Source organism: Hyaena hyaena, unplaced genomic scaffold (genome assembly GCF_003009895.1).
Source record: "Hyaena hyaena isolate Hyena2069 unplaced genomic scaffold, ASM300989v1 scaffold_56, whole genome shotgun sequence".
NCBI classification, from domain to species: domain Eukaryota; kingdom Metazoa; phylum Chordata; class Mammalia; order Carnivora; family Hyaenidae; genus Hyaena; species Hyaena hyaena.
Window position 1 is genome coordinate 3,229,464 of NW_024080688.1, and position 27,473 is coordinate 3,256,936.

Below are 27,473 nucleotides of genomic sequence, written 5' to 3' on the forward strand. Positions count from 1 at the left end.
CGGTCCTCCACACACTTACCATCCTGGGGAGGTTCCGGACCGGCACAGGCTGCAGAGGAGGGGTCTGCCTGCCCTTCCCCATCGGCCTGCAGGCTGCCTTCTCTGTCCTCTGTAGGGGATGGTGAGGCAACAGCCCCAGCACTGGGCGCTGCTCTCATGGAATAGGAGGCATCAAGGCTGGAATTGTCCACATCATCTGTTTCTTCTGGGGTGTTGGAGGAAGGGCCCGTGCCCTCAGAAACCCCACTCGAAGGGGGCAACGTCTCCTGATCTCTTAACCGTTCTGCCACGGCGGCCACAGAGCCACACACCTTGGGGAGAGGAGAGATAAGAACTCGCTCTGAAATCAAAAATCTTACAGGTCTCCCAGGTCTCAGGAGAGAGAGAGAGATGGAAGAATCAAATGTTGATTCTTGCTGCTTTGTCTGGAAGAACATCTAAGGCCTTTGAAAAGAGCACATGACCAAGATGCACCAATCATTGTATCCCATTACGCTGACCTTGATGAGTGAAGGGTTGAGCACGTGACCCAAGCTGGCCAACCAGAATCCTTCTCTGAGATTTTTGTACTTAAAGCTGACTGAGGAAAGACCCCCGTTTCCTTTCTAGGGGCAGACCCAGACTCCCCACCCACACAGAAAATCCGTTCATGGTGAGAAAAATTAAGACCCCCACAAAGAATGAAGCAGAGGTCAGAGATACAGATAGACATACCTTTGCTGGTTGAGACTTTGGGTCTCCTGTCTGCTATTTGTTTACATGAGCCAATCATTCATTCATTCATTCATTCATTCACTCATTCATATACTCCCTCCCAGTCCTTCCTCCTGTGTGTGTGTGTGTGTGTGTGTGTGTGTGTGTGTGTGTGTGTTTGACTTAAATTCTATCTCTTTCAACTGGAAATGACCTAAGTAATATAGATATTGCCTTTGAGGGCATTTCTGATTAGGGAGGTTAGGAAATCAGATGGAGGCAGGGAAGGAATGTTTCTTCTTTATACACACACACACACACACACACACACACACACACACACACACGGCACACAGACATACCCTTAATAACAATGACACATCTCACTTGCTCAGTACCTTTGCAATTTACAAAGCACCTTTGAATGTAATGCACAGTGAGTTTTTATAGGTAAAAAGTTTAAAAGACCAGAGAAGTTAGGTTCCTTGCCTAAGGCTACTCAGCCAGTAAGTAAGAGAACTGACTAGTGCCCCCAGGCCTGCTTGTCTTCAAGTCCATCACCCAGATGACCTCTCATTTTCCCAGTTTACTTGTGAAATACTGAGGGCATTTTTTTTCTCATTGCTCTTTCTATACCTTAAATGCCCTAACCCCTATATTCTACATAACTAACGCCTCTTCGTCCTCCAAGGCCCAGTTCAAATGTCACCTCTGGAGACAAATCTGTGGAGTATATACCAAATAAATATTCACCACGCTAAAAACTGCATTGCCCTGTGGCTAGGTGTGGCCCTGTCACTAGATTAGGGCCTGTGAAGTCTGAGGAAAAGTGATGCATGCATTTCTAAGCCACATCTTGGAGGTAGGTAGGGAGTGTATTCTCTTCTTCCTCTTAACCCCTTTCACTGGCCGGAATGAAGATGTGACGGCCTGAGCTAGAGCAGCCATCTTGGACTCTGAAATGGATAGCAGAGCCACACTACAGAGGCATCCTGGGGTCCCCAGTAAAGTGGCATGGCCACATCAGCTCTGAACCGCCTACATTCAAGCTGTTCAGCTAAAGAGAATAAACTTCTATCTCATTTAAAGCACTGTGTTTCCGAGTCTCCACATTATAACAGCTTCATCAAGGGTCCTATAACTGATTCACGGAACAGAAGAATGAAATTAATGAAGAGCTGAAGGCCTCAGTGAAAGAATAAGTGGTTCAGGGAGACCGATGTTTTCAGAACATCAATCTGATTATGTCCCGCCCCTGCTTCCAAACCCTAGTGTCTTCCTCAAAATCCTAACTGTGCCTGCGAGGCTCTGAATTACGGGGCCCCTCCTTCCTCAGCAGCCTCACCACAAGCCACTCTTCCCCATGTTCTTCTTGTTCTAGTCACATTGACCTTCTTCCAGACCTTTGATCAAGCCAGGCTTTCTCTCACCCAAGGCCATCTGCGGGGGCTGTTCCTTCCGTTTGGATTGCTCTTCGCTTACAGCCACTTCCTGGGGAAAACCCTCCAGGGTGAGGCCCCGTCTCACACGCTATCCCAGGGTGAGCTCCGGAAAAGGAGAACTGGGCCTGCCTTGTTCACCCCCCTCCCGCTCCCCCTGCCCAGCACACAAGTGCTGAATGACTGAATGAATGCTGTGCCACTCAGGCACTTGAGGAACAGCTGAGGCGAAGAACAGCCACTTGGATCTCTAGCTCCGGCCACATCCCCGTGCAAGATGGCGGACATGGGAATGAACCGGGAAGCTCTGACAGAAACTCACTCACTCTGTGGCCTCATCTCTTCCTCTCTGGACCTTTACTTGCCCATCTATAAAATGGCAGGCCTGGGGGCGCCTGGGTGGCTCAGTTGGTTAAGTGTCCGGCTTCGGCTCAGGTCATGATCTCGCGGTTCATGGGTTCGAGCATCGCATCGGGCTCTGTGCTGACTGCCAGCTCAGAGCCTGGAGCCTGTTTCAGATTCTGTGTCTCCCTCTCTCTCTGACCCTCCCCTGCTCATGCTGTCTCTCTCTCTCTCAGAAATAAATTTTAGAAAATAAATAAATAAAACGGCAGTCCTGGGCTACGGTGGTTGTGTTCGAAGATTTTTTTTTTCAGCTATTAAAGCCTTTCCTCAAACGAAATGTTAAGAACTCAACGTATGTATGCGAGGTAAATGGGTGGGGCCTGCACCCCCCAAGACCTCCTGCTGCCAAAAGCAACTCGTGAGGTCATGTCAAGGAGCCCCTCCCTGTCAGACACCACTTGAAGATCACTGTCAGTTAGTCTCAGAGAGTCCTCTCAGGCAATTATTTGGTCCTTAGAAACACCTAGCATGGGCCACAAAGCTACACCTGTTACCATGGAAACCACCACTATCACACCCCTAGAAAGATGTTGTAGCCCCCGATACGGTTGGTTTCTGGGGTATCTGCCTAGCCCATGGGCTACGGATGCTCCCTTCCCCTGGGACTCAGCCCCTCCTGCTTTCTTAGGTTGACCCCTGACCACCAGGTTTAGAAACTGGACCCCACTCTCCTCGCCTAACCTGACTGGCCAATGGGTGGACAACTGACTCCAGGTAGGCCAAACAGGCTCTCGCCCTGACAGACTGGAATTGGGACCTGGAGACGTGATCTCCCAGTGGGGAGTAGAACCATAGCATATAAATAATACCCACGGCCACATCTCCCAATCAAACTGCAGATAAAGAAAAGGGAGCCTACAGAGAGGAGAGGAGGAATCAAGCAGATTCCAAGGAAGCAGAGTTCTGTTAACATCTGAGCATGGGCTCCTGGGCTTCCTGAGGCCCCAGCACACGGCCCTCAGGCTCCGGAGCTACTCTCGGCCACTGGCTTCCCTGTTTTGCTGCTATGATCTCCATTAAGTTGTGCGGCTTGCAAGCAAACAAAGCCCCAGTTGATGAAATCACATCTCGGTAAAGGGCTCGACCCCGAGTGCTAACCTAGTCCCTGGTACGGCAGAACCACAGCGCCAGCGGGACGGGAAGCCCACCCAACCCAGGGCACGGCTCATGGCCAAGGTGAAGGCTGAGAGTGAGGCTCACCTCCGCCAGGCTGGCGTTCCGCCTCCGCAGGCAGAGGCAGGCAGCCATGGCCAAGGCCTGGGCACAGTCATCCAGCAGCCTCCCAGCCCTCTTCTCCAGGTACTTCTGGCAGATCTCCTGAGCCATCACCTTCTCCACGCCCGTCTTCCTGCAGCAGAGCGAGGGGCTGCTGCTTGGGATTTCACTGAGGAGCAGATCCTTCTGCGGGAAGAAGAGGAAAGACACTCCAGTGGGAGTTGCAGGGATGTGGGCTTCAACCCGCACACACCCCACCGTCCCCCGCGACACACCAGAGCTGCAGAACTTTGCACAAAACGGGGTTTTAAGAAATAAATACATACAAGGATCCAAGACACAAGTAAAAAAGCCAGAACCGGAGAGCTGCCAAATTCCGCCCATGTACAGGGCATTCCATAATACACTGGTACCACCAAGGGAGGGGCTTAACATAGGCCTCAGCTGATTTATCAGGAAAATGGGGATAATAGGATTAATACAAAGATGAAAAGATATAACGCATCTAAAGCATAAAGTGTGATACTCGACACTGAATAAAGATTCAATAGTTGATCAGTGGCTATGATAAACAGTAGTAATAGCTATCATTTATATAGTTCCCTTACACTAATAATTTAATCTTATCAACAATTACAGGCACAATCTTTTGATAAAAATACACATTTTGGGTGTAGGATTCTGACTCACTTATATTTATTTATTTTTTAAAGCCTGAGAAGCATTATTATTTTTTAAAGTTTTATTTATTTAAGTAATTTCTACACCCAACATGGGACTCAAACTCATGACCCTGAGATCAAGAGTCACATCCTCTACTGAGTGAGCCAGTCGGACGTCCCTAATCCATACATATTTAAAAGGAGACCTACTATGTAAATATTATGTATACTTACATATTTTATAAATTTTATATTTACATATTATAAGTTTTATAACATTTTATACTACTTAGAAAGCAGAAATCTGAACTATGTATATGACAGAAGATATGGTATATATGGTTATATATATAGGTATGGTTATATATATAAATATATATGGTTATATACATATAAATATATATAACCATATATATAATATAAATTAAGTTTCATGATACTTCATAAGTATATATTTACATACTTATAAATGGAAATATGTTACAAATATATTAAATACATTGATTAAATATATTAAAGGGAAATATGTACTATAATTATATTTATTGATATAATATATAGTACATCAATCTATTGTACATTACATTAACAAATGAAGCATTTACATTTATGGTTTATATTGTGATATATTTGTGTAATAATAAAATGTTTAATATAAAATTTCCATGTATATTCTGTTATATATAATGTATACTTTAAACAATATTTTTTTAAATTTTTTTTTATTTTTATTTATTTCTAGGAGAGAGAGACAGCGTGAGCAGGGGAGGGTCAGAGAGAGAGGGAGATATAGACTCTGAAACAGGCTCCAGCCTCTGAGCTGGCAGTCAGCACAGAGCCCGACGCAGGGCTCGAACCCACAAACTGCGAGATCATGACCTAAGCGAAAGTCGGACGCCCAACCGACTAAGCCACCCAGGCGCCCCTACTTTAAACAATATTTTATATGTGTACGTGTTTCTACTTATATTTCATAGAATATATAGTAGTTTATATAGCTACTCATGTAAATATATGCAAATATTTCAATGTAGTTTATGTTATATACACTATGTTTTATGCACTATAAATATTGTACAATAGTTTATACTATATAAAATGCAGAAATTGATGGAGCTCCATGCTGTAAATAATAGAAAATGTGAATATATATTTAAATATAAACATAGGGGTGCCTGGGTGGTTCAGTCTGTTAAGTGTTCGACTTTGGCTCAGGTCATGATCTCATGGCTCGTGAATTCACGCCCTGCACTGGGCTCTCTGCCAGCAGCGTAGAGCCTGCTTTGGATCTTCTGTCTCCCTCTCTCTGCCCCTGCCCCACTCGTGCTCCCCGCCTCTCTCTCTCAGTAATAAACAAACATTAAAATATATTTTTTACATATTTTCATGTTTATTTTCTCTTGTTAGAGAGAGACAGACAGACAGACAGAGCATGAGTGGGGGAGGAGCAGAGAGAGAGGGAGACACAGAATCTGGAGCAGGATCCAGGCTCTAAGCTGTCAGCGCAGAGCACGACGGGGGCTCCTACTCACAAATCATGACATGACCTGAGCCGAAGCCAGACGCTCAACGGACTGAGCAACCCAGACACCCCAAAATATATATACATTTTTATATATATACTATTTTTGAAAGTTATCATGGTGTTTAAAGTTGATACATCAATAAATGCCAGAAGGGTGTTATTCACAGATATGGAGGCTACCACCATATGAAACAGAATCAGAAACTGTTCGAAACGACAGCCCTGGAAGAAGGAAAGAGGCAGACGCTCACCACTGGACTCCCCCCAATGAGATCAGGGATCTCAGCTGGCAAGAGTCATCCGGAGATGCTAAGAAGGCTCACGGGCAGGGTGATGGGGAAACTTAGCGAACTCAGTGGAGTCAGCATCTCCACCTGGACGTGCTGATGAACCTGAGCACTGTCAGGAGGAGGAGTCACTATGTGCAGTGACGCAGCGGGAAGCGCCCAGCCCCACCCAGGAGGCAGCACTGACCATGAGTCTAACCAAGTCTCAGGACAAGAGGAATAGAGAAGCAAGTCAAGAACACCACAATGACCTAAAAATACAGAACACAAGAAAGTCTACAGTACGAATGACTCACTTTATGCAAAAATGCCGTATGTGGAAAGATAAAATGGGGAAGGGTGCAGTTGGAGGCTAAAAGGGTTTCAAGGGACACCTGGCTGGCTCAGTCAGAAGAGCATGAGACTCTTGATCTTGGAGCCATGAGTTTGAGACCCACATGGGGTGTAAAGATCATCTAAATTAAAAAACTTAAGGAAAAAAAAGAAGGGTTTCAAGAAACATAACTAAAGGCAACATGTTGACCTTGTTTGTAGTAATTTCAAACAAACCAACTTTAAAAAGCAATTTTTGAGACAACTTGGGAAGTTTAAATATGGAATGGGTATTAAATGATATTAAGGAATTAAGAAAACTATATTTTATAGGTGGAATAACATAATATGTGGGCTATGCTTTCTCTTTTTTAGGAGAGGAGGGAGGAGGAGCAGGTGGAGAGGGAGAGAGAATAGTAAGCAGGCTCCACCCCCAGCACAGAGCCTGACTCAGGGGCTCAATTCCATCCATGACCAGCTGGGAGATCATGATCTGAGCCAGAATCAAGAGTTAGTCACTTAACCAACTGGGCCACCCAGCCACCCTTAGGCTACGCACACACACACAGAATTTCTTGGGTTCAAAAGAAATAAGAAAAACATGCTAGTGATAACGGATGGGATGGATGTATAGAGATTCCTTATACTCTTCTCTTGACTTTTGCATATTTTAAATTGTCCATAACAAAAGGGGCTTTCAAGAAGTGGCCATGCCTGAGGCCAGAGAAGGGGAGGAGACAGGCATAGTATGGCTACCTGTGTAGCTGGGTTTTCTGAACCAAGTGTGCAGATGGTCCCCTCGGTTTCACTCGCCAAAGGTAACACCTGCAGGTGGTTTGGATTATATTGTCCTAGACCTTCTGCTACAGAAGTCTATGGCTATAATCACTTTTGCTATATATTTAGCTGTATATAATAATTATTATAGTGGCAAGCAACCACATACACACACATACGCACACACATACACATACACACACACACATACACACACACAATGGAGTATTACTCAGGAATCAAAAAGAATGAACCCTTGCCATTCGCAACTACGTGGCTGGACCTAGAGGGTGTTATGCTAAGCGAAATTAGTCACAGAAAGACAAATATTGTATGACTCCACTCATATGAGGACTTTAAGATACAAAACAGAAGAGCATAAGAGAAGGGAAGCAAAAATAATATAAAAACAGGGAGGAAGACAAAACATAAGAGACTCTTAAATACAGAGGAAATAAACTGAGGGTTGCTGGAGGGGTTGAGGGTGGGGGGCGGGGCTAAATGGGTGAGGAGCTTTAGACACTTGTGGGGATGAGCACTGGCTGTTATACATAGGGGATGAATCACTGGATTCTACTCCTGAAATCATTATTGCACGAGATGCTAACTTGGATGTAAATTTAAAAACTAATTAACTAAAAATAAAATAAAATGCAAAAAACAAAAAACAAAAAACCAGAAAGAAAGGGAGGAAAACTGTCAGAATAGGAGAAACAACCTCAAATTGGCCCACACCAGATCTGAGGTGCTGAAACTCACTTCTGTGCAGCATCTGGGGCCCGGTGGCCCAGAAGTGGCAGAGCTTGGGGAGATCAGCAAAGGGACAGGTCATGGCTTTCTGTGTGTAGGAAGACCTTCACTTCCCCACCCGAGGGCCCAGGGGATGCTTTGGGAGCCCAGCCACAAAAAAGCCAACTGCTCTGATGGCCTCAGCAGCAAGTCAGAAGAGTTCTCCCCTCTTAAACTGATGAAGAGGATTTGGAACTCTGCAGAAGACATGGGTTCAAATCCCAGTTCTACCGCAGATCTGATTGGGAGGCATGGGACAAATCTCTTCACCTTGGCCTTAGTTTTCTCATCTGCAAGCTGAGGATGATAGTCATGTTGAACTGATATGGTTGTGCTGACATGAAAATTACACAGTCAGCAGAGTGTGGGGGTTGAGAAATCAGGATCTGTGGCCCAGAAAGGCCTGACGTGGAGGTCCAGCTCTGACACTCACCAAAGCTGAGACTCAGGCAAACCTCAGAGCCTGCTTTGCTCAAGGGCAGGTGAACGCAACGACCCTATCAATCTCGGGGGGCCTTGAGATGACTTGGAAGATATTACATGGACAGTGCCAAACACAGAGTCCGGCTGTGCTGTTATCTTTTTGAAAGGGCACTGTATGTATATACATGGGAATGCTACTTCTTTGAACCTTCAAAATGGGAATTATTGTTTTATTACATAAACCCATTTAAGAGGGCTGAAATTCACTTTTACCAGCTCGAAAACAAATCCTTGATTGCCAGATGTTTAGAGAGAAGAAATGGGTTTTCCCCAAAGCATTCCAGGTTCTCTTAGTGGGAAAACTAAATTGTTGGCCAGCTGGTAAGTAGGGGAGATTTTAAGGTTACCTTGCAAATCAAACCCTGGACTAAGCCTCATAACCATCTGTAAAATGGGTAGAGGTCCCGGCCCTCCGGCCCCCTCCCCCTGCTAGCCGTGAGCCGGAAGTGACTGGTTCCCTTACCAAGTACACTGGGCTTCGGTCATTATCCACTGCAGGGATGCCGGTGAGGACCTCCGCTAACACCTGGGGAGAACACGCAGTTAGCTTGGTCATGCACAAGTTCAGGCGGCAGATTCTGGCCAAGACAGACGATTCTTCTCAGTAACAAAAGCGGAGCTCCAGGCCCGGCGCTGCCATTTGCCAGTACAGACACTTGCCCCAAATCTGGAACATCACAGTAGCATTAAGCACCTCCTCCAACTAAACACAACACCCAGCTGCGAGGTAGAAGGTGTGAATGAAGAGTAAGTCAGGAAGGATGGAAAGCAAATATGTGCGTATTACCATCAGTTTTGAACGCATATGTACATCCACATATATATATATACTATGTATATTTACGTATGCATACTGTATATTTATATACAAATATGTGTATACACACATATACTCATATATATATCTACACACACACTATTTTTTAAGTTTATTTATTTATTTTGAGAGAGAAAGAGAGAGCAAGCATGAGTGGGGGAAGGGCAGAGAGAGAGAGAAAATCTTATGCAGGCTCCCGACACAGGGCTCGATCTCACGAACCATGAGATCATGACCTAAGCCGAAATCAAGAGTCTGATGCTCAACCTACTGAGCCATCCAGGTGTCCCACACATGATAAGCATTTAATAAAGGGGAAACCTGCTTTGAACAGAAATTCTCAGTATACATAAGAGCACAGTGGTTAAGGACTGTACAGTCAGACAGCGCTGCCTGGATTTAAAGGCTGACTCTCTTCCTTTTTTTTTTTTTTTTTTAAGTTTATTTATTTGTTTTGAGACACAGCGCGCCTGTAAGCTGGGGAGGGAAAGAGGGAGAGGGAGAGAGAGAGAATCCCAAGCAGGCTCTGTGCTGTCAGAGCAGACTCACAAACCATGAGATCACGATCTGAGATGAAGTTGGACGCTTAACCAACTAAGCCACCCAGGTGCCCCTGACTCTCTTCCTTGATCACTCAGGCGATCTTTGGGCAAGTGCCTAAAGTTTGAGCCTCCATCCTTACCTGGTAAATGGTGATCTACTGGTTGTAAATATAAGGGACTGAGTACCCCACCCTTAGTTTCAAATGTCTCTCCCACAACCTCCCTCGAAACAAATCAGAATAGAGTCCCGTTTACTGCCAAGAAATCCTCCAACCTCAGAGGACGGGACTACCCGGTTAATAAATGCCAGTAATTGGGGCGCCTGGGTGGCTTAGTCGGTTAAGCGTCCGACTTTCGCTTAGGTCATGATCTCGTGGTTCGTGGGTTCGAGCCCCGCGTCAGGCTCTGTGCTGACAGCCAGCTAAGAGCCTGGAGCCTGTTTCAGTCTGTGACTCCCTCTCTCTCTGACCCTCCCCTGCTCACGCTGTCTCTCTCTCTCTCTCTCTCTCCTAGAAATAAATAAAACATTTAAAAAATAAATAAATAAAAAATAAAAAAATAAATGCCAGTAATAAAGGGCAGGGGCCAGGAGGGGGCAGCAGAGGGCACCCTGCAGCAAGCGGACGGGAGCAAACCGAAAGGGGGTTCCCAACCAGCTCCTGCCAGGAAGAGAGGGAAGGATGAGGGGAAATGAATAAACAGACATTCCCTCTGCCCCTGGCACAGGCAGGCTCTGTGCTGAACCTTTCATGGAGATCATTGGGTGTTCACCAGCAAAAACAAAAACAAAAACACAAAGCCCTGAGAAATGCAGTGTTCTAACAGGAGGAACCAGAATTCCAACTCATTCTGCCAGTTAGCGGCAGAGCTAAGAAAAAGAGTGAAGGGAGCCAGTGGGCACTGAATGAATGCATGAATGAGTGAGTGAGTGAGTGAATGAATGAATGAATGAATGAAAACATTGTTACATCAAGAGCTGAGTTAAAAATTCAAGGGTAGGTATGCCTGGATGGCTCAGTCAGTTAGGAATCCGACTTCAGCTCAGGCCATGAGCTCTCTGCTCATGGGTTCATGCCCCGCATCAGTCTCTGTGCTGACAGCTCAGAGCCTGGAGCCTGCTTGGATTCTGGGTCTCCCTCTCTCTCTGCCCCTCTCCAGCTTGTGCGCGCGCTCTCTCTCTCTCTCTCTCTCTCTCTCTCAAGTAAATAAACATTTAAAAAAATTTTTTTTAATTGAAGGATAAAAAGAAATCAGGAGTGAGAGCGTAAAGGTAGGAATAATCACCACCACCACAATAATAATAATAATCTTGGTATCTTCAGGGTACTGTGCTAACCAGTTTATATATATTATCTTATTAATCTCCATTCCCAATATTATCCCATTTTACAAAGGACCAAACAGGCCCAGAGTTACAGGTGATCCACCCTAGGTCACACAGCTGAAGGTAACCAACTTGGGACTCTCTCAAGCTCTACACTGTATTGCCTGGCAGCCTCAGGGTTCAGTGCTGCTGATTTTTTTTTTTTATGTTTTTATTTATTTTTGAGAGACAGAGAGTGAGCAGGGGAGGGGCAAAGAGAGAGAGGGAGACACAGAATCCGAAGCAGGCTCCAGGCTCTGAGCTGTCAGCGCAGAGCCCAACATAGGGCTCGAACTCACAAGCCACGAGATCATGACCTGAGCCGAAGTCAAGACGCTTAATCGACTGAGCCACCCAGGCGCCCCCCAGTCCTGCTGATTCTTAAGAGGAGCAGGAGCCTGGGCTAGCCCCACGGAGCTTCCCTGAGCTGCTGACCCCTGATGGGGTCACGGAAACCAGAAGGAAGCAGAAGCTGACATATGGAGGCCAGGCTAAGGACAGAAGGTGGCTCGGGAGGGCACAAGTGTGAGAGGTGGACACACGCAAGACTGGGGTCTGAGAGAGGAAGCTCAGAGCTCCAGGCTAGAGAAGAAGAGAGAGGGCAAGGTCTGAGAGGTAGCGGTCTGCTCTTGGCAAAGGTCAGTCAGAGACTGTCATTTTTTTTTTTTTTTCTCAGCCAGCATTTCCCAGATGGGGCTCCATGGAACCCCAGTGCTGAACGATACTGAGGACACAAGGTTCCACAGTCAAATGAGTTTGGGAAAGCCTGTATACCATTTGCGCGGCTGCGGTGAATTCACAATTAGATTAGATTAAAGGCTCATAACCATATTGAAGTCTCTGATTAATTTCATGGTGAAGAAATCTGCTTGATGTTGCTCAACCCCAGCATTTCTCATACCTATTTGGCCACAAACGCCTTTAAACACATCCAACCTATAGAGACGTCAAGGGTGTGCCACAGAAATATACTTCGGAGGCTGCTATACTCACACCATGGGCTCCTGGGGGAAGGACTGTGTTTTAGTTACGTTTACATTTCAAGTGCCCAGCACGCAGTAATGACAGGAGGGCATGGTGGAGGTGGTGGTGGTGAGGAGGGAGGGTAGAAGCAGAGGTGGGTACTGAATGGGCAGGGGGCTGTTGAACAGACGGATAATTGGATGACTAAGCCAAATGGATGGTTGGACAGGTGGACAGACAAACATGAACAGACATCTGGATTGACCATTACGGTGGCTGGCTGGCTGGGACCCAGGGCGCGATGGAGCCTACTAGAAGCTGGACACTCGTGAGTAGCTGTGCTTCGAGTGTCACCGAACTTTCTAGAACAGACTAGACGGTAAACATTTTGGGCTTTGTGGGACCACAAACCAAGTCTCTGTCACTTATTGTTGTTATTAAATCTTTTCTAAATGTAAAAGCTCTTCTTAGTTACAGGTGGTACAAAATACACCCTGAGCCAGTTTTGGCCTGGAGGCCATGGTTTGCCAACCCCCAGGGGACTTCGATGGGCTAGATCTATGGGCCTCCGTCATATCTTATGCTTACAAAGGCACTGTGGAGAGGACAAACAGGTACAGGCAAGTCCAAGTCCAAGCACAGAGGGAAGCTCTTACTACTCCACAGCTGAAGATGTCCACTCGCTTGGTCAGCTGCCCCACCCTGATGAACTCTTCCGGCAGATACGCAGCAGAGGCCTGGAACAGGTGCGTCTTCATCACGGTATATTTTGACCTTTTGTTGTCAGGACACAGGTGGGCCACGGGGTGAGCCAGCTTCGGGGAGAGCCTCTGGTCTAGCAAAACATTGGAGCTGTGGAAAAGAACGCAGAGGACTGTTCCAGTTTGAGCCGGACACAAAGACGTTGCCAAGAAGACCCTTTCGGAAAACAACTCTGCAGGAAGCAGCATTGGTCCCTACCAGTTAGGGGTCACTTAAGGCCCTTGATCTGGGGGCACTTGGGTGGCTCAGTCGGTTAGGCGTCCATGTCTTGATTTTGGCTCAAGTCATGATCTCATGGTTCGTGAGTTTGAGCTCTGTGTCGGGCTCTGCACTGACAGTGCGGAGCCTGCTTTAGATTCTCTCTCTCTCTCTCTCTCTCTCTCTCTCTCTCTCTCACACACACACACACACACACACACCATAAACAAATTAATTTTTTTAAAAGTCCCTCAATCTGGACTTTCTGAGCCAGTCCTGATGAGAGGAAGGAGTGGGAACCCACTCCCACCAGCAAACGAGGCCGGAGCTAAGGTCAGTTGTGCTTCCCCAAGCATGGCATTTGGCGTGGCCAATGGTGTGGCCAAAGAGGTGCAGCCTTCCTGACCCCCACAGATGTCAAACCCGCATTAACCTCAGTTTGCCAAGCCCATAGCCTACATGGGCTTGGTCCCTTCTGAAACTGTTCCGACCCCCAGCTCGGGCACAAATGACCTAAGTCTAAAGGCCACCATCTTTTATGACGGGTCCTGCCCAGATCATGGGGAATAGGGAAAGCAATAGGAAACATTCTTGGGTTTAGCCATCTACCCTGTGGGAGCAAACACTCTCAGAAAGTACCTCAAAGGAAAAAACAACAAACAAGAGAACAACGAAGTTACATGTGTAAAAATGATCCAACGAACCCTAAACAGTTTTTTACAAAATAGACATCAATTCTAATATCCGCTATGAGGAGTGGTTAAGTAGATTATGGGCAAATCCCTTCAACAGAAAACTAAAAAGTCACCCAAAATGATGACACGCAGGGGCGCCTGGGCGGCTCAGTTGGTTAAGCGTCTGACTCCGTTTCAGTTCAGGTCACGATCTCACACGGAGGTTTGTGAGTTTGAGCCCCGAGTTGGGCTCCGCACAGAACGTGCTTGGAATTCTCTCTCTTCCTCTCTCCCACTTTCTCTCTCTCAAAACACATAAATAAGCTTAAAAAAAACAACAACAAAGGATGACAAGCAATATAGGGAAATACCTGCCCTGTTTAAATAAAGGGGGAAAGAAGAAACTATGAACTGGTAACCAAGTAACAGTGCTCCTTGGTAGAAGGCTAAGACTTCTGTGTGGTCAAGGGCTGGAGAAATGGAGGCCAGGGGTGAGTCAGGCACCAGAGCCAGAATGACCCCTCACCCTTTCATTTCCTTTTTCACGATTACAATTGTTTGTGCAATCAAACAAAAATCAGGGGCCAAAAAAAGGAAGACAGGGATTCCGCCTGCCAAATATAGAAGTTTGAGGAAGTATGAGTTCTATGGTTTGGAAGTCAGATTTTCTGGTGTCTTCTGGAATCTCTCTCCATGCTTCCAGTCCCCAGGCTGGGCTCTCTTGCTCCTGGGAGCATGAGATAGTGGGTCGCGCACCTACCCTTCTGGAAGCTTCCCTGACACGAGTGCTTTTGCCAACAGATACAAAAGCAGGGGACGGTTCTCCAAGAAAACCCTGAGCGAGGAGCTCAAAATCCCAGGGGGCTTGACCCAAAGCTCAAGGATCCGGTCCAGACCAGCTGCTGGGTTGGAAGTAAAATGCATCGGCGCGTGGGGTGCTTGCCAGGAAAACACCGGCTCAAAAAGACGTGGGGACAGGTGGGCAGCTCGTGAGGGCAGCGGAAACGCTGACTTTTGAGACAAAGAAAGAGACCCAAGGGAGGGGAGGGGGGAGAGAGAGCCGCGGGGGGGGGCGAAAGGAGCGGGGAGGGGGCGAGGAAGGGAGGCGAGAGAAGGCCAAGGCGCAGGTGGCCAGCAGGGCGCAGCCACCCCTCTCACCTCTTGACGTTGCCGTGGAGGATCCCCAAGCTGTGCAGGTGCTCCACGGCGCGCAGCAGCCCAGAGCAGATGCCCGCACGCTGGGGCCAGAGGAGGGGGTCCGAGCCGCCCTGAGGAAAAGAAAAAGAGGAGAAAGAGTCACACCCGTGTCTTCTTAAAGTCCCAGCGAGCTCGTGTGGCTCGTCCAGACCTTCACACCCTGTGCAACAGGGCTCGGCCAGCATGGTATTCCGGCGGGGGAGCGGCTCCAACATGAGATCTGGATGTAAATCCCAGCTCAGGCGCGCACAGGCTGTGTGACTTTGGAAGAGATACTAGCGTCTCTGAGCCTTGGTTTCTTCAGTTGCAAAATGGAAACGGTACTAAATGTTAAATCCCTGTGCTTTGGGATTGCTCCAAGGGTTCAGAGGAGGACGAGGTACGGAGTATACGGCGGAGGAGTATACAGGATGCCCCCAGCTTAGCGCCTGCCACGCAGTGGGTGCTCAGCAAAGTACGGCTGTTTTTATCACGACCGTAGAGTGGTAAATGGGCCTTACGCCAACTTCGTGTGTACCTGGGAAGACCTCACAAGGGCCAACGGGGATTGTGGGGCGAGCGAAGGCCCTCACCATCCCCAGGCGTGGCCACAGTTGTTCTAAGGCTGGAACTCCAGGCTAAATCGCCACTTATTTATCAAATCCTGTCTTGGGTCCCGCATCCTCGAAGAACTGGCCTCGCTAATAGATTTCCCTTCAAAAACTCTGAAGTTTAGAGCCACCTGAACCCTGTTTAAATTCCGGCCCGGACACTTGTCACTGGGTTCCTCTGGGCAAGACATTTTTCTTCTCCATGCCAGAGACTCCTCTTTTAAATTTTTTTAAGGTTTACTTATTTTTGAGAGAGGGAGAGAGAGAGAGAGAGAGAGAGAAGAGTGGAGGAGGGGCAGAGAGAGAGGGAGACACAGAATCTGAAGCAGGTTCCAGGCTCTGAGCTGTCAGCACAGAGCCCGACGTGGGGCTTGAACCCACAGACTGGGAGATCATGACCTGAGACGAAGTGGGACACTCAACTGACCGAGCCCCCCAGGTGCCCCCAGAGACTCCTCTTTTAGAAAATGGGGGATACCCCTTGGGTTGTGGCAAGGCCTGAAGGAGAATGTATACAGCCTTTATCATGGCGTCTCAAACACAGCAAGAGCGCAACAAAGCTAACGATCGTTATATATCACGAGTAATTGCTTTGTCCTGGCCTCTGGTGAGGAAGGCAGTGACTTTCTTGCGGAGTAAATTTCCCCCCTATTTGAGGATCTTACGGGAAGGAGATTTGTTTGTCGTTAAAACCTTACCTTTAAGAGGTATGATGCCCGCATCATACGTGAGGGCACAAAAGGGTGTGTGCTAGAGGTCCCTCTGCCGTCCCTGCCCCAGCTACCGAGTTCACTTCCTCAGAGGCAGCCAAGGCACCAGTTTTTTGTATCTTTCCAGAAATAGCCCATAAATACAGAAGCAAGTGTATAATAGAAAAGTACTTTCAGGGGCACCTGGGTGGCTCAGTCGGTTGAGTGTCCGACCTCGGCTCAGGTCATGATCTCACAGTTTGTAGGTTCAAGCCCCACATCGGGCTTTGTGCTGACAGCTCAGAGCCGGGAACCTATTTCGGATTCTGTGTCTCCCTCTCTCTCTGCCCCTCCCCCACTCATGCTCTGTCTCAAAAATAAATAAAAACAAAAAAATTTTTTTAAAAAGAAAAGCACTTTCAGCAAATAAAAATTTGCTTCCTCAATTACAGAATGGTCCAAACTTAGCAATGAAATGGGAGGAATGTGAGATTTCAATCCCCTACATATGAAGAAATCTTGTAAAAATTTTCGCAGTGGCATATAAGCCTAGTATTAAGGGGTAAAGGTAAGGAGATGGGACATGAATGGCTGTAATAAAGAAACTGACGTATAGGTTTTGGAAACAAAAAAGAGGCATCAGCACAGATTAGCATTGTTATCAAAGTGGAAATATCAAAAATGTATAATATTATGAAGAAAATAGAAAAAAGTTATATGCCTCAAAATCCAAAACAGTAAGAAACCTAATACTGTTGTATTTGTTTTATAATATTCTTGTTTTAAGAGATATGAAAATACATGTTCTATAAAAAAAAAAAAAATTGCTCCTCTTCTCCATACCCTGTATCCCTTAATTATTTTTCTTACCCTATTGCCTTGACTAGCACCCCCAGAACAATGTTAAGGAAAACGAGTGCTATCAGACACCTCTGTCTTTCTCTGGACTTAAATGAAATGCCTCTTGTCAAACAATTTGTATAGGCTTTTATCTGAAGATGTCCAGCCAGATCTCATCTACCCCAACCTAATGTCTCTCTGGATGGCCCCTCTCCCCTCTGCAAGCCCTTAAACTTTGAGTCCCTATCTAGATGCTACCTGGTCCTGTTCTCTGACCGTGATCCGGCCCCTTACCTGACCCTGGAGTCTATCCTGCAAAGAACCATTTGCCATATACGGATAGATGAAGCTGTAAAACTGAGTTCCGGAGCAGAAGCCCAGCAGACGTAAGATGTTGGGGTGGCAGCATCTGAAATCAGGTATTAGTGCAGAGGTGAGGGGTCAGGCAGAAAGAATGACCAAAGACTGCTCCACTGCTTCACCTCCCACCCCACTTCTGCCCCCTCTACGCCCCTCCCCAAGACCACCAGTGGCTTCCCCGGTACCAAACGCTGTGGCCCTGAAGACCGACACCAGGAGAGAGAGGTGAAAACTGCCTGCCTTCAACAAGCTTAAAGTCAAGGAGCTCAAACTCATCCTGCCCCACTGCTTTGTAGCACCTAGCACCTTAACCCCACCCACCCCACCCACCCCCATCTTCTGGAAACAGAGGCTTAGAGGTTACGGAACTCACTCATGGTCACAACCAGCAAGCAGTGAAGCCAGGATCAGATCGCGGGTCTGTTTGACTCCTGGGACTGGGCTCTTCCCTGAAATCCCCTTCTGCTGGGTTCTGAGTCACTGCTCCCTCCCGACTCTCATCCCACCTCTCTTCCTACTGCTCTTTCTTGGCCTTTTCCCCGAAGACCCTTCTCCTTTGCCTTCCTCTGAAGCCTAAGTATCCCCGGCTCAGCTCATCATCTTGTTTTGTAAGCTGCGTCTCCGGGGATCTCCCACCTCTAACAGGAATGTCCCCAAATCTCTCCTTTCAGCCCCTCCCTAAGCTCCAGACCCGAATGTCTAATTGCATTCCAAGGCTAGGTGAGTGGCCCAGACTCAGCAAGTCCCAAACCTGTTTCCGTGCCCACAGCTATGATCTCAGCAAAGGGCACCACTATCCATCCAGTTTCGTGGAAACCTTCTTACCTCCCCTGTCTAATTAGTCAGCATTCACCGTCATAAATAGCTTTCCAACTGTCCCCTCCATTCCCCCCCTCCTCTGCCTTCAGTTAGACGCTGATGGACTCCACGCGACTATTGTAATGGCCCCCTGTCCAATCCCTCTGCCCTCCCCCACCCCCCCAGGCCACGCTACTGCGCGTTTCACGCTCATGAGAGCCATTCACACTCAGTTCCTTCCAGACCTTAAACTTCCCCAAGGCAGGGGCTGTGTATTCTTCACAACTGTGCTCCCTAGAGCCAAGAAAGGGCCTTGACAAGTCACATGTGCCCAATCAAGGAAGAAGGAGGGTCTGCCAACTCAAGAAAGGCACTGCCAAAATGGAAAGGGGAATCATACTTTCATCTCTTATTAAATGTGTGTGTTTATTTATACACATAGATGAATTAAAAACAATATATCAAAATGCGAATACAGCAGTAGTTATTTATGGGTGCTATGGAAAATAGGTGATTTCTGTTTTCTTATTTATGATTTTCTTTCTTTCTTTCAGGTAGGCTCTGCACCCAACGTGGGGCTTGAACTCACAATCCTGAGCTTAAGAGTCATGTGCTCTACCAACTAAGCCAGGCAGGCACCCCTGATTTTCCTTATTTCTTAAAATACTCTCCAATCATCAGGCATTACTCGCCCAAGGCTACGCACTGGCAGAGGAAACCCTGACGGTAATTTGCCAAGGTTGAACGACAGCTGGCGTCCAGCGCGTGACAGGTGCCCGATACGCGTCTGTTAAATTCATCAGACAGTGACGGCAGAGCCAGAATGAGTCTTCCTAGGTCCTTCTCTTTTTCTTGCCCAAGCCCCACCCAGCTCTGTGACGGGCAGGCTCCCTTCACTTCTAGCCTCAGTTGCCCATCTGTAAAAGGAGCAGGTTTGAGGATGCCTTTTGAAGGCCTTAATTGTTCAAGACTAGCGGTCCGCAAAATGTCTCCGTCAAAGGCTAGACAGTAAATACTGTAGACTTTGTGGGCCACGTCGTCCCTGTCGCAAGCACTCAGCTGGACTCTACCACGCGAATGGCCAGAGAGAACACAGAAACAAGTAAGGGTGGCAGTGTCCCCAGACAGCCCTATTATGGACACGGAAATCTCAATTTCATGTACTTTTCATGTGTCCTGAAACATTCTTCTTTTTCTTTCTGCCAACCATTCGGAAACGTAGGTCCATTCTTGGCGCGCGGACCAGACAAGCACAGGCGTGGCCAGATCTAGCCCGTGGTCCAGAGTTCGCCAATCCCTGCTCTGGAATGATCCAGTTTCAAGATGGATTTGCCAGCAGAGTTAGAAACCGTCAGTCGCTGCCCATCTCAAAAAAAGGGGACAGAAACAGATTGCTTCCACCCTGGACCAAGCGAGCCGAGGTTGTTTGACATTTCTAATCTAGGCATGTAGTTGCTATAGAGAAAAAGCATGGACTATGCAGCCGCAACAACTTAGATTATTCTGCCATTTACGAGCTGTGAAATCCTGAACAAGACACTTAACTTCCCTGGGCCTCCATGGACCCGTGTGTAAAACAATGCTGATGACAGCAGCTATGCTCCAATTCACTTGTGAGGAGGAAGTCAATTTTTATATGTGGGATACTTAAGACATGCCTGGCACACAGGAAGCAATGTACAAGGCTGAGCTGTCATCGTTATTATTAAACAAAGTATTTTCCAAAGAGGGGGCTCACCTATGACAAATCTGTACCTCTGCGTGGAGGAATTTTTCGATCGATCCTGGACCTGAGTAGGCCGCCTGTAGGCAAAGACAATGGAACATGAAAATTCAGCCTCACCCGGACAGCCTCCACCCCTTCCTGGAAACCAAGAAGTGCTTGCCTCTCTGAGCTTCTTGAAGACGAATGGCGTGCCATGCCTTTGCCCTTTGTAGATGTCGGCAAAGGTTCCCTCACTGATTATGTGGTTTGGGTTGAAGTTATCAGTTGCCTGGACCACGTCGGCCTCGCTCCAGAAAAGACTGTTTTCAGCCAGACTCAAAAGTGTTTCCTGCTTCGGAAGGGAGGTACGCAAGTCCTAGGAGGGCAGAGAGAAGAGATGGAGTTTAATATGGAATGAATATGGGAAATATTCTTTTCCCCGGCACACGATCGGGAGGGTTTTGTTTTGCTTTTTGCCCCAGTTTATAAAAGTGAGAACCAAGGAGGTCAGAGAGCTGAGGTGAGGCCCACAGCTGAGCAACGGCTGAGCTGACGCCCTTGTTCCTGTACGCGGCGTGCACGCGGGGGAAGTAGGATTTAGGTTCACATCACCAAGTGCACTTCTGTGCGAGCCTGGGAAAAGCAGCTCGGCTTCAGCGACTTCCCTTCTGAAAAACAGATGCACAGAGGGGCGCCTGGGAGGCTCAGTCGGTTAAGTGTCCAACTTTGGCTCAGGTCATGATCTCACGATTCTTGAGGTCTAGCCCCGGGTAGAGCTCTGCACGGCCAGCTCGGAGCCTGGAGCCTGCTTCGGGTTCTGTGTCTCCCTCTCTCTCTGCCCCTCCCCCACTCATACTCTGTCTCTCTTCCTCTCTCTCTCTTTCTCTCAAAAACAAATAAAACATTTTAAAAAATGGATGCACAGAAAGTTAACTTTTTTTGAAAGCTATATTTGCTCTTACAGTTTTAGAAAATTCGAGGGGGAAAAAAATCATCCATGATCCCATTGTCTACTGAACTGCCATTCAAGTTTACGATAGTTCTTGTAAAGTACACGCACAGGATTTATTTTTTGAATTGGGATCATGCCATACACCTAGTTTTGATTTCTGGTGTTTTCATTTAACCGTATATCATGATCATTCTCCCAATCATTACATTGTCTTTGAAAATTATTAAGTATTTTTTAAAAAACATATTTAAGTGCCCATCTTCTTTATGGGAGAGCTTCAATAACCAGGTCCACGCAGCACTGGTTTCTTGGCCAGGCACCTTGCCCAGGACAGTTTTAGAGGCCCACCAAAATGTGATTTATTTTAAAGTCAGAGGAACAAAAATGAAGTTTTAGAGTCAAAGAAAATGTTTGAATTTTTAATCCAGTTTGGATTATGTTCACCGTTATGCCAATGCAATTTTAAAATATAATCTTTAGCGGCACCTGGGTGGCTCAGTCGGTTGAGCGTCCAACTTCAGCTCAGGTCATGATCTCATGGTTCGTGAGTTCGAGCCCCGCGTCAGGCTCTGTGCTGACAGCACAGACCCTGGACCCTGCATCCTGCTTCAGGTTCTCTCTCTCTCTCTCTCTCTCTCTGCCCCTTCCCCGCTCACACTCTGTCTCTCTCTCTCAAAAATAAATAAACATTAAAAAAAATTGTTTAGGTTTTTTTTTTTTTTTTAAACAAAGGAAGGAAAAGGCCCAGGAAGGCAAAAGTGCCTAAAGACCCTCAGAAGTCATATGTGGCCCTGAACCCAAGTCGCTGAATATTCAGAGTAACTCAGACATAAACCGGGCAGAAAAAAAGGTCGCAAGAGAGGTGGTTTGTAAGCAAATGGCTTAGTATAAATGTAACATCAGTTACGTAGTTTGAGGGGAGAAAGATGCCATGCATCAGCCCTCATTTAAACACAAATAATGGAAAAGCTCATTAAAAACGTGTACTCCCTGAAGCGAACCCTCTCTAGTCACCCTGAACCCCCAGGACCCAGGTGCATTGACAGCCTGCATTTAGAATCTTAGAAGCTTGGAGTAATTCCACGAGTCTCCTTTCTCCCCATGCCCCTAACCCCTGGCTCCCCAATTGGTCCCAGGGAATATATACATTGCTTTTTTTTTTTTTTTAATTTATTTAAGTCATCTCTACATCCAACATGAGGCTTGAACTTACCACGCTGAGATCAAGAGCTACACTGGCCCCACTGAGCCAGCCAAGCTCCCCAATACATTCCCATTTAAAAAATTTTTTTTAAACATTTGTTTATTTTTGAAAGACAAAGAGACAGAGCGTGAGCAGGGGAGGGGCAGAGAGAGAGGGAGACACAGAATCTGAAGCAGCTCCAGGCTCTGAGCTGTCAGTGCAGAGCCCGAGGCGGGGCTCGAACCCACAAGCCATGAGATCATAACCAGAGCCGCAGTCGGACGCTTACCTGACTGAGCCCCCCAGGCGCCCCCTACACTGGGGTTTTGAGTGAGAGCCACAAGCTGGGGAGGTAGCACCTGGGGATGAGGAAGATTTACCTTTGAATCAGATGAACCAGGAAAGTTGGTTTTCAAGGAATGAGGGCCATCTTCGGAAGGAGGCAGGAGGTGGGCTCTGGCTGGAGCGGGCCCCAGAAAGGAGGGGCCGTGGGTGCGGCCATGCCCTGGAAAGGAAGAAGACAGGTGAAGGCCTCAACCGGTTCCCACACCAAACCAGGTTCTCATTCACCCCACAAACACTTCATGTCGCTAATGACGACTGCTACTTCCTGACGCTCCCAGGTCCCGGCCTGCACACTCCTTCCGAGTTACCTCCGTGAAGCTCTATGACAGCCCCAGGCCTGGTTCTATATAGGATTCTCACTGGACGGTGGATAAATGGAGGCTGGGGGGTGGCCACTTACTCAGGGGCACACAGCCAAGGAAGTGGCAGAGCCAGGCTTCAAGTGCACCAAGGCTTACATGTCCCACCTCCCACACCAGGACCAGTGAAGGACACAGCGGCGATTAGCTCGGGAGCCCTCCTTCCAGAAAGCTCCATGGCAGCAGATGGCAATGACCAGCCTCCCCAGGGCAGAGGCAGGAGAGGCCACCGAAGCAGTTTGGGAGGCCAAGGAAGGTTTCACAGAGGAAGGGGCAATGGACCTCAGCTTGAGAGATGGGGAAATGTTTTTTCGAAAAGTGCACATGAGGTCAGAAAGCATGGAGGGAGAGCGGCCGGCTGAGCGGATATGGCAGCGGGGAAGCCCGGGCATGCAGAAAATATTCCAGGCACGCTCAACTGGCGAAAACCCTCAGGACAGCCGCAGGAGATAAGGGCCATTGCCATCTCCCCTTTACAGACAGTGAAACCGAGGCAGAGAGCACACAGGGGCTTCAGATTCTTTCCAAGGGCACAAGTCATGTGTGAAGTCGTGTGAAAAAGACTGAGGGGAGAGAAGGTTTGAAGTGTAGTTTGCGGTCCAGGAAAAGCCAGGTTAAGGAGGTGACATTGCCTCACCAGGCTCCGCCACGAGACGAACCTGAACACTAACAGGGCAGCCTGGGGTCAGAGGAACTAGAGGGGGCGCGGGCCAGGGGTGGCACGGGCCGTGGTGGCTGGCCCACGCAGAAGCAGGCCTCAGCCAGGAGCCAGGGGCTTTGCATGTCACCCTCCGGAGAGACCCAGCGACCCCATGGCCGGGACAGTCTCTGAGTATCCTGGGGCCAGCCCTTGTTGCTAGCCCAATCCATTGCTTCAGGTGTTTCTGATTTACAACATCCAGAAATGAGTGATTAATCTGGAACTTTGGCCAATAAAAAAAATATTTAATTCCGAAGACTGAAAACAGCACCATGCCCAAACTAGAATCGGGCTTGCTACATATGAACCCAGGCAGCTGATAAAACCAAGCTCGTGTAACGCAGGCTGAGGCTCTTTGACCCCCACAGGGCCCAAGAGGAGGGGAGCCCTAAGCCTCTCTCCCTGGGGCGGCTGTTCCAGACCAGCTGGTGCTTCTAGACAACTGACCCAGACACCTGCCGCTCTGTCAAATCAATCCCCCACATTCGCCCATGGTTCCCCTGGGCTGCTCCCCGCACTGAATGAGTGTGGAGGGGAGATGAAGGGGAGACCAGGGTGCTGATCCCCCTAAAGACACCAGGTGGGCCTGCCTCAGACACCCCCACCCAACCTTCCCACCCTCTCTTCTTCCGTTGGGCCCCAAGCCTCTCCCAGCCTTGCCCAGCACCCACCTTCTCCATTTTCTCTCAGGCACTTGTCCTGAGAGAACCCTCCTCTCTCTCTCGCTCTCTCTCTCTTTTTTTTAATGTTTCTTTATTTAGTCTGAGAGAAAGAAAGAGAGAGAGCGCACACACACGAGTTGGGGAGGCGCAAAGAGAGAGGGAGAGAGGATCCCAAGCAGAGCCGAACGTGGGGCTTGATCTCGCGAACCATGAGATCATGGCCTGGGTTGAAATCAAGAGTCAGCCACTTAACAGGCTGAGCCACCCAGGTGGCCCTGTCTGTGACAATCCTTCTGCTTCTCAGGTGACCTAGTCCAGGGGAGGCCTCTGCCCAGGCCCAGCCTTCTCTTGACCTTGGCCCAGTACCCTTGGCCTGTGTCCCCAACCCGTGGTCGTGATTCTCCATCTCTTAATTGTTGGCCATGTCTCCGTGCCGCCTCACTGTGAGTTACTTGATGTTTTCCTTTCAACCCACTTGAGTTCACGTGCTACGTATTTAGCTTTGCAACCCCGAGCTTTTTGTGCATGAGATATACGTCTTTTCTAACACGCATGCTCTCTCGGAGCACTGGGGAGCCAGGCTCCACACCCTGGGGGACGGCGGCTCTACGCCGCTCCAGGCCGCTCCATTTCCCTTCGGGTGTTTCCCTCAAAGCTCTGCCCTCTCCCCGGCCCAGGGCTGCCCTCACGACGGGGCCTCTCGCCGCACACATGGTCCCTCTTCCTCTCCCTTTGCCCACTGACTCCCCGGCCAGCACTGGCCTCACGTAAACCATGACTCTCTGGTCTGGCTTGATGCCTGGGGTTCGCCTGAAAGCTGTGCAAGGCCTCTTGGGTCGGGAGGGTGGTCACTGAGGTCTGATCTTCTGACACATGAGGGCTACTAGTTGGAGGAGTGGCTATTTACCCCTGTGGTTTGCAGGGAAAGCCAAATGGGATGTGAGCCAGGACCACGGGGCGGGCCAATCAGAGGAGAGCTGGCCCTTGCTTTGTGAATGCCTGGGGGAAGCGTGGGGTCAGGGAAGACACTCATCTTCACCCACGCCGTTTCCAGATCATGAACCCTCCATGTGTCAAAACGTTTACTTAAAAAAAAAAATCCTAGAGAAATCTTTCTGGAATGTCTGCCTTCCCAAGGAGAATACCCTGCATCTCGTCCCGCTGGCTGAGTCACTGAAGGCGTTGAGGACAGAAGGTCAGAGCGGGGCAGTGTCTGATCTGGGGGTTTCTGCTGCCAGCCCCGCGGCTGGCAGTACAGTGGCCCCTACGGCCACCTCATCTCCTTTGGTGGCACTGGAGAGAAATGGGCTGGAGTCCCGGCTCCTTCATTAGTAAGATGTGAACCTGGGCGACTTGTGCTTCATTTCTTTGGGCGTTGTCGAATGTAAAAAGAGCAATAGAAGCCCATTCTTTGTAGAATCATCCAGACTGAATCGACAAGATGGCAGTTAGAAAGCACAAGGCTCTGGCACACAGAGAGTCCCGAAGATGGTAAAAATATGTGCAGAATAAGAGATTCTGACTGATAACCCCGTGGCCTCTCCGACAGCTAAAGCTTCGTGACAGTATTTCAGCTACTAAAGCCCTTGTCTCTGAATCTGTTTAATGAGCTGCTCACGTACTTTCCTTCACGTCTCTTCCCCACTTCCCCCCACCTACGAGGGTTCCAGGGCAAGCGGCCCGAGCTGGATCCTGGTCCCGCCACTTTCTCAGCCATGAGGCTTCGGCAGGTTATGCGTCCTTCCCCAGTTGTCCTGGGGGGGCAGCCAGAGCCCCCCATCCCTGTCCCCCCACCCCCCGGCCACCAGCTCCAAATTTTCCACTCCAACAAGATAATCAGTCACCTTGAACTCTGGGGCCCGAGGAAACCTGAGGGTTTTCCCAAGAGAAGACAAGGTTCAGGTCACTGATGAAATGTCCAAACCTTAGTTTGGGCAAAGATAGGCCGCTGACTTCCGCTCTCTGTCTGTAGATTGTGTTCATCGTCTCCGCCCGCCCGCAGGGGCACATGGGCTCCCGAGGGCCATTCAAGAGGCTGAACGGTGCGAAGGCATCTCCAGGGGAGGCTGGTTTCTCGGGAGCCGAGGCAAGGAGCCGCAGAAGAAATTGCAACCCCCATCACCTCCTCATCTGGACCAGCGGTCCCCTGGGATTTCCCTTTTTTACTATTACCCTTCCCTTTGGCCACCAGCCAGTTTCACAATTGCTTGAGGACCATTTCCCCTTATCTCTAACTGCTGCTCAATGTTCTGCACTTGTTTCTGCTTGTTTTTTCCTTTAGCTACAGTTAACAATTCAGACTTCCTGGGCTAGAATTATTTTCCCAGCTTCAACTGATCTGGGGTGTCTGGAATGCTGTTAATTTTAACTGACACTTGGGGCGCCTGGGTGGCTCAGTTGGTTGGGCGGCCGACTTCAGCTCAGGTCATCATCTCACGGCTCATGAGTTCGAGCCCAGCGTCGGGCTCTGTGCTGACAGCTCGGAGCCTGGGGCCCGCTTCGGATTCTGTGTCTCCCTCTCTCTCCCTGCCCCTCCCCCGCTCATGGCCTGTCTCTCTCTGTCTCAAAAATAAATAAAACATTTTAAAAATTCTGACATTTAATGAATGCTTACATGGTAGCAACACTGAGGTGTTTGATTTCTTACTACAACACGATGCCATTGGCTTTCACTATTGTGCCTACTTTTTTAGATGAAGAAGCTGAAGTAAAGAGAAGCTAATAGTTCTCCTGCCAGAAAGAGGCAGGATTCAAATACAGCTCTGTCTGATGCAAAACCCCAGGCATGCTCCCCGCAGCCAACGCTGACCTTGGCTTCAGGAAGAGCGTCAATGAACTGAGATTTCATGGATTTGGGACCTTCAGATCACAGGAGAGCAGAAGGGAGGCCAGGCCCCCAGGGAGAGGTGGTGAGACTGGACACATGGGTGTGTGTAGTGATCCCCCTGCCCTGACCACGGGGAAGTCATCCGCTGGCTGAGTCCTTCCATCATTTGGCAAACTGTCCCTGAAAACTTCCATGGGCACAAGGCAATGGAGACAAATCTGAAGTGGCCTGAAAGGATAGCAGTGTGTGCGGCCCTTAGGGACACAGGCATTTAAGTAAGTCACACTGCTCAGATGCTACTTTCTACTTGAGCAAATCACTCTTCCTTTCAGTGCCTCAGGGGCTGTAGAACAAAGCAGG

General features: G+C 48.5%; 1 protein-coding gene across 1 annotated transcript in view; it reads right to left on the reverse strand.

Moving 5' to 3' along the window:
* The window catches only part of IRAK2 (interleukin 1 receptor associated kinase 2), a 58,951-nt gene that overhangs the window by 2,318 nt on the left and 29,160 nt on the right, over window positions 1–27,473 (reverse strand). The window contains exons 4-12 of the mRNA XM_039231423.1: window positions 22,601–22,725; window positions 20,267–20,461; window positions 20,119–20,183; window positions 17,517–17,631; window positions 15,065–15,174; window positions 12,929–13,124; window positions 9,051–9,113; window positions 3,738–3,938; window positions 20–311 (exon numbers count right to left, since the gene is read on the reverse strand). Coding sequence (XP_039087354.1) covers window positions 20–311; window positions 3,738–3,938; window positions 9,051–9,113; window positions 12,929–13,124; window positions 15,065–15,174; window positions 17,517–17,631; window positions 20,119–20,183; window positions 20,267–20,461; window positions 22,601–22,725 — 1,362 coding nt within the window. The remainder of the gene's footprint in view (window positions 1–19; window positions 312–3,737; window positions 3,939–9,050; window positions 9,114–12,928; window positions 13,125–15,064; window positions 15,175–17,516; window positions 17,632–20,118; window positions 20,184–20,266; window positions 20,462–22,600; window positions 22,726–27,473) is intronic.